General features: G+C 32.9%; 1 protein-coding gene across 1 annotated transcript; it reads right to left on the bottom strand.

Moving 5' to 3' along the window:
* Positions 1 to 1,944: 1,944 nt before the first annotated feature.
* On the bottom strand, positions 1,945 to 3,575 carry LOC112706878 (zinc-finger homeodomain protein 4). The gene has a single exon (XM_025758399.3). The coding sequence runs from the start codon at positions 3,110 to 3,112 to the stop codon at positions 2,267 to 2,269; it is 846 nt and encodes a 281-aa protein (XP_025614184.1). The 5' UTR covers positions 3,113 to 3,575; the 3' UTR covers positions 1,945 to 2,266.
* Between the last annotated feature and the right edge of the window lie 3,879 nt (positions 3,576 to 7,454).

Below are 7,454 nucleotides of genomic sequence, written 5' to 3'. Positions count from 1 at the left end.
TTTTATATTAATATAAAGACACGATATCAAATCAAGATTAAAAAGAGTACTAGAGTAGGTTAAATTTAAGTATTATGGATCTCAAGTCTCAAGTGCAATTTTTAGGCAGAATGAAGCACGCGTAAAGTGCATTTGTGGAGTACAGTAAAGTGCATTATTATGCAGAAATGTTGCCCTTTGTGGCTGTGTAGATGAAATTTTAATTTGTATTGTTGCTTTAAGTTACTTTTCTATAGTTTCAACATCTTTCTGTAACTGTGTTGCTTTCCCTTGAACCAAAGAACATTCTGCATGGAAGAATGTGCATCCCGATGATACAAATTAAAGGGTGCAGCTTTGTTCCTTTCGCCCTTTATTTTTTTTCTTGATTAGTTTTTCGTTGCAAGTATTACCATTCGTATTTTCACTCTTCCCCCTTTTCAAAGCAATGCATGCTTGCATGACCATCATTTACATCATTATTCATAACTAAAGTCTGATGCATGGCAGACGAAATTTGTATCATCACTTCACAATCATTACTAACTCATAAAATAATTAGTTAGTTTTCTTAACAAGGATATAATAATTAATTATTTTTTCAAACATAAAATGTTTTTTTCTTTGAACAAGGATATGTACCTATGGAATGAAAGTTTTAATATACATTATTAAATTGTGATTGAAAGCATTTTTTAGAAAGGATAAAATACTAAATTGGTGTCACGTAATTCTGTTTTAGTTTTTAAAGTTTAAAGTGTCTTATTTGAATTAAAAAAAATTCATTTAGCTTTAATATAGTTCTGACACGTGAGGTCAAAGTTAAATAATTAATGAAATATCCTAACAAGAACAAAGTCAATAATTTGGAGAATAAATACAAACTCTAGGTGCACAAAATCAACCTTGGATACATTAATACATTTATTTATCATTTTTCTTACAATTTAAATAAAATATTTTTTATAGAACTAAAGAGAATAATAATACATGTATTGATATATTTACGATTAATTTTGTGCTTCTGGAAATTGTACTTATTCTCCATATTATCGATTTTATGCTTGTATTACTGTCATGTAGAACATTTGAGTGAGTGAATTTCATAGGCATGGAGTCAACATGCGAGGATGTGTTGTCCACATGACAATTTTATGCAAATGACGTATTGAATAATTTACACAATACTATAATACACTATTTCAAAATATCAATATTCAAACAAAATATCATCTCTATTTCCATATTAAAAATATTTTTAGTGTTTTTGAGTTTGGACTTGTGTTGAAAGAAAAAAGTGTTCCACGTACACAATTATTATTATTAATTTTTGATAAAAGTCTTCCACATATGTACTACTACTGATATACATAGTACTACTAATAAATAAATAAATAAATAAACTTGTGCCTGATGTACTTATTACTGTCTATCTCGTCACACTCTTGGAAGAGGCTCGCTCATACCAGTCGAAGAAATGGATAATCAAAAAATAAGATGAATTAAAGAGTATATATATATATATATATATATATATATATATATATATATATAGGGTTTAGTTATCGCAATGTAAGCTGCTCAATATCAATGTTTTATATACTACTGCCTTGTGTTTGTAGTAATTATACGAATAATGAAAACAACAAATAATTGTGTATGTTAAAACAATCAAATATTAATTAGTAGATGCCAGTGTAATTTAGTGTTTTTACATACACTCTACAAGTACACATTAGCTAGGGAAAGTTTATATTTATCATCACAATGCAAGCTTATCCTGAGGAAAATCTTCACCTAAATAACGAAATTATTACTGCTTACTTATCCATTATCCAATAATTTGTTCATGGCTTTATTATTAAAGACTTGTGAAATATCTAGTTAATAACTAGCAGAAACACAGTAGCATTAGATAGTATAAGCTAAGGTAGGTGAAACATATGTAAAGTAGTAATAAGCAAATTAATTAAAGGCCCTGTATATATAAATAAATCTTGTTTAATAAACGCACACAGTATCTCATCCATCAGGCTCTAATAATATTAACTCCATGTATGTCTTCATCACCTAATAACAAGGGGCTTTGATGAGGACATAAACAAATTAAAACACCACCCAGAAACAGTAAAAGAAATTAAATTCCTAAACTAGACATACATGATGAGAACGATAACAGAAAAACTAAGGATGTTATTTTAAATATTATAATATTTAAAGAGACGTAGTAGTAGTAGTAGTAGTAGAATATAGAGTTAATTATAATAGAAGAAGGGTTAAGAAAGAATTAAGTAGAAGAGGATGGGGGAATGATGAGAAGGTTTTTTTTAGCGAGGTTGTGTTTATTGTTATGCATCCAAACCTTGAGGACTCTGCGTTTGACTCCAATCTCGTTGCAGAAGTTCTGAACAACCGAGTCTTCTTGCTTCTGAATCTTCCAACCAACCTTCTCCGCAAAAGCCAGCATCTTCTCCTTCTGCTCCTGGCTGAACTTTGTCCTGAACCGCTTCTTCTTCACCCGCTCGTCCTGCTCGTCCGAGTGCTCCGACGACGGCATGGGGCCTATGTTGTAGGGCATTATCATCTGCGCCGGGGGCACCGTTCTCGACGGAAGGATGTTACCGCCGCCGGCAGTAGGGTAACCGAGATGATGATGATGGTGCATGTTCTTGTGAAGGAACTTTCTAGAAGCGGCGAGGTGCCTGGTGGCGGTGTTGAAGTGGTGGTGGTGGTACTCCAGCAAGGGCGGGGGTGGGGCTGAGGGCTCCCCTTGGATTTCCTTTCGGTGGAAGTTTCTGTGGCAGCGGCAGGCGGAGCAGGTGAGGGCTTCCATGGTTCCGTGGTCTCCGCTTGGCATGAACTCGCCACAACCGTCGGTGGCATTTCCTCCCATGGCGGCGGCATGGTTCTTGAGGCACTCTCTGTACCTGACGAGCGGCACCACCACCTCCTCCTCCTCTTCCTCCTCCTGCTTGCTATTGTAGGGTCCATTGTCGAGCGGGTGCATAGAGGAGCCATTGGAAGGGTTTTGGGTGTGGTGAATGTTGATGTGGGCGCCATGGCCATTGCCACCATAATTGGCGGTGGTGTTTACTGCGATTGGTATATCTCCTTCTTGACTCGAAAGTTCCATTCTGTTTTTTCAAACCCTATATACTATCTATGTTTGAAAAGCAAAGCAAAGAAACACATCCACTGAAGAGAGAGGTAGAATAATCCAGTGTTTTGCCCTAATTAGCTAGCTTGTTAATTAACTAAGGCAGAAGAAGAAGAAGAGAGGAAATTAAAGAGGAGGAATGAGAATTTAGGGCATGGGAATGAACGATGATGCATGAGATACACACTAGTTGAAGAGGATTTGAAAAATGGAGAAGTAATGGATGGAGGTTGGTTTGATAGTGAAGCAGTAAAGCAAGAGCTTATAGGAAGAGAGAGAGAGAAAGAGAGAGAGAAAGGAGGAAGGGTTGCTTTGCTTGCACTATCAGCCATCAAGTTTACGCCATTTAGAGGGGAGCAGTCAGTGTGTCAGACACTAGTGGACACCACACACACACACTCTTTCACTCTTTCATTTCTCTATTTCAATTAACAACCAAATCAATTTTCTCCTCTTACAAATCCATACTTTTAACAACTCCTTCTCATATTCATATTTTTTTTTTCTTTATTTCTCTATCTATCCCTATATTTTGTACAGTTACATGTCTATAACCATTATGTGTATGTTTGAATTGGTGTTTATTAAATTAAAATTTAAATGAACATAATTTTATAGAATTTATTTTGAAAAGAAGTAAATTTGTGCTCATCCTTGAATGTGAAAAAAAATTGATGGATTATATTTTTATAATATTAAAAAAACAAAAAATAATCAAAATTTGTCTTATTTAATTTTATTATCAAATATTTTTATTCTATGTCAGTGTGTTAAATTAAAGATGCTAATAAATTAGTAACATGTATATATATATAGTACTAGTACACGTAGCAGAGGTGATATAATTAGCTAGGGTTGTTTTGGGTGATAGTGGGAATCTTTCTTCACGCGCCAGCATTACTGGTAAGGGAAAACTAATTAAAACACTTTAACTAAATCATTGTTTGTTGCTGTGTGCAATTGCTTCTTGTGGTGTTGTGTCGAGAAATAGTTTGCTCAACATGTCAATGATGTCCCTTTGGAATACAACCAGCAACTGAATTTCATTCAGATTTAGCACATGTGAGAGAGAAATATAACCACACCTATAAGCTAGCTATGCTACATACAAAGACAATAAACATGCTTACTTAGTTCTTCTTTAATTTTCAATAATATTACCACAATTAATAAACATCGATAACATTTTTATTATAAAGATGGTGGTAAAAAAAAGGGTTACCAGGACGTCACGGCTGCTCTGTAAAGCTGTTATTTACACATTCTACTGGGAAGTTGGAAAAGGATTCCCTCTTTTCTTTTTTGTTAATTTATTTGTTTATAATAATTGATCGCAATCGCTTTATTCTTTTATTATCCTTACCTTTATTCCAGTTTCTACGCCACATTTAATTAAGACTACTTTATATCCATCTTTGAGAGTTTTGTTTTTATCTCGGTTGTCTCTTGTTCTAGTAATTCTGCATGAATATTACTTTTTCTTTGTTACTTTTTTTTTCTTCTTTTTTGTCTCGGACAAAATTATGCTCTGTTTCTTTTCTCTTTTTGTAATTTGTCAAGAGCTGCTCCAAACGTATGATGCACTTAAAGAGGCCACACACACTTTTATTTTTTGGTTGTCAGATTTATTAATAATGAAGATGTTAATTAAGGATTTGGATTTGAGATTAGTGAGAAAGGAGAAGGGAAGAGTGGTGGTGGGAAGAAGGGTCCACAGGAATAAATAGTGTTGATGACAGATGAGATGGGATCACAATTTTCAAGATGCTTCTTCAATTCATTCATTCATTCATTCAGAGCCCCCCAATGCAATTGCGTAATTGTGTTTGTGTATTCTCTTTCTCTCTGATGTCGCTTTTTCTTTTGGGAAAACCACATATATAACATACATATGATATGCCCAGACCCATTACCCATTAGCTAATTATTACTAATATTTTTTTATATATAATATTTCATCTCATGTTTTGTCATGTAACTTATTCCTCACACAAACACAAACACGTTTCACTTTCACCCATACCATACCATATAGTACTATTGCTACTGTGCATATTTTAGAATGCATAGTAATCTATGTGTGTGTTTGAAACTAGTTTACAGTAATCTATTTGGATGATAACTACTTTGATTTCTACAAATCCATAAACTCATTTATATTCTTTAGAGGTGCATTGTTTTAAACTTTTAATGCATCACTTGCTTGTACACGTATTAGTTTAGGTAGTGAATAACGTAAAGAATGGTTTAAAAAAAAGGTAAAATTAATTTTAAAATTCAAAATTTTAATTAATTAAATAATTATTATTAAATTTTAAAATTTAAAAAATTAAGATTAATATCTAAATACATTTACATCACGTATGGTTATTCTTAATCCTACAATAACTACAATTTTGACGTCTGCGCTAGTCTCTCTTAGGTTCACGACCATATCCCACGCTGTCGCTAGAGACAGCCGTTTAGATGCAGAAGAACACCGGTGCCTCCCTCGCCATCGCACCAGTTTCTCTTCCAACTCCTCTCAGTGTCGCCATTTTGCACCCCACCAGCCCTCCTCACTGGCGTCGATCTCTCCCTCAACGGTCATTATCGTCGTAGCCAAGCTCTTGACGTCGTCGCGCGTCGACCACCATCCCCGCTCATCGCCGTCGTTCGGCTAGGTTGCTGCTGCCGTGCGAGTTATGCCATCATACGCGTTCCCCATGCGCCGCTGCGGCTATCTCGTGTTCCACGGGCATCGCAGTTGCTACCTCGCGATTCTTGGGCAGTGCTGTTGCTGTCTCGTCGTCATCCTCCTTCTGCCACCGTGATTCTTCTCCTTTTTTTTCTTCCTCTTCTTCTTCTCCCTTTTAGGATGTGATTGCATAAGAACAAACATTTCATTTGTATGAAAAATAAACATCTTGTTTGTAGGAAAAGTAAACATTTGGATTGGATTTAAATAGATACAATGAAATTTACTGGATATTTATTTTACTATGTATGTGGATGATTATTTTTCTTCTAAACCGACGTTCTTGATAAAGAAGAAACTCGACGGCGCTGAGACTGGCTAGTGATGGAGAGATCAACGGCGCAATGAGGGTATGGGGAGGGGCATGCGGCGGTAAAAAGGTTAGAAAGTGGATGATTAAAATGTAAAAGGTGAAAGTAGAATTTTTTGGAGGATAAATTTGTGATGGATTTTTTTTTTGTCTTTCTATGAGTCGAGAGTGCAGCCCATTATTCACGTTGTTCACAATCTTAGTTGTCCACCTAACGGAGCCAATTAGTTTATTGATTGTGTTGTGCTAGGTAATTAATAACTTTTTTGAACAACATGAACAACCACCAATCAAATCAAAACACACTGCACCTCTAAATTAATCACCTAAATCTTAAATATTAGAATAACCATCTGCACACCTAAATAATGAAATGAACATCCGATATATTCATTGTTCATATTATTTAGTATTTTCATTGTCTACCTATACTTTTCCTTATTGATTTGGATATGTTAGAATTGTTGGCATGGATTATTAGTGATTTGGCACACCTAATAATAATAATAATAATAATAATAATAATAATAATAATAATAATAATAATAATAATAATAATATGAATATGAATATGAATATATCTAATTTATATCTTAAGGCACATATTAAGATAAAAAATTAAAAAAGTTTGTCTTAAAAATACCCAAAAAATTAAAATTTTAATGTATTTATTTTTTATTAAAAAAATATTTAAAATATTCTATTATCATATATTTTTAGGATATATATGAGTTAAATCCTAATAATAATAATAATAATAATAATAATAATAATAATAATAATAATAATAATAATCTTCTCATGGTTTTAAGTCTTGGCATGATATAAAATGGCCAAGCAATTTAGGCAAAAATATTACATCATTTAATAATTTTTAATTATATTTTTATATAAAAAAAATTATATAAGTAGTTATCTTAGTATAATTAGGACTAGCTTTCCTGAAATCTCCACTAATATTACTACTGACAAGTGACAACCAATTAGTATTATGTGTTTCCAACAACAACACATGACAAACACATGTGTCGGTCCTCGATCGGGGCAACCCTTCTAAATTCTAATTTGCACTTTGAACACTCCATTTCTGTTTGATTGTATGCGTTCAAATTATATAATTAGGTCTAAAATATATTATGTATATTTATATAAAAAAATATTAATTTTTTATTTTTTATTACTATTTAATTATTAATATTTAAATATAAAATAAAGTATATTATAAAATTATTAAATTAAAAAAATTAAATTAATATTTAAATAATTATTAA

This window comes from Arachis hypogaea, chromosome 1 (assembly GCF_003086295.3).
Source record: "Arachis hypogaea cultivar Tifrunner chromosome 1, arahy.Tifrunner.gnm2.J5K5, whole genome shotgun sequence".
NCBI classification, from domain to species: Eukaryota; Viridiplantae; Streptophyta; class Magnoliopsida; order Fabales; family Fabaceae; genus Arachis; species Arachis hypogaea.
Note: the sequence above shows the minus strand (reverse complement) of the source record. Positions and strands in the feature narration are given on the sequence as shown.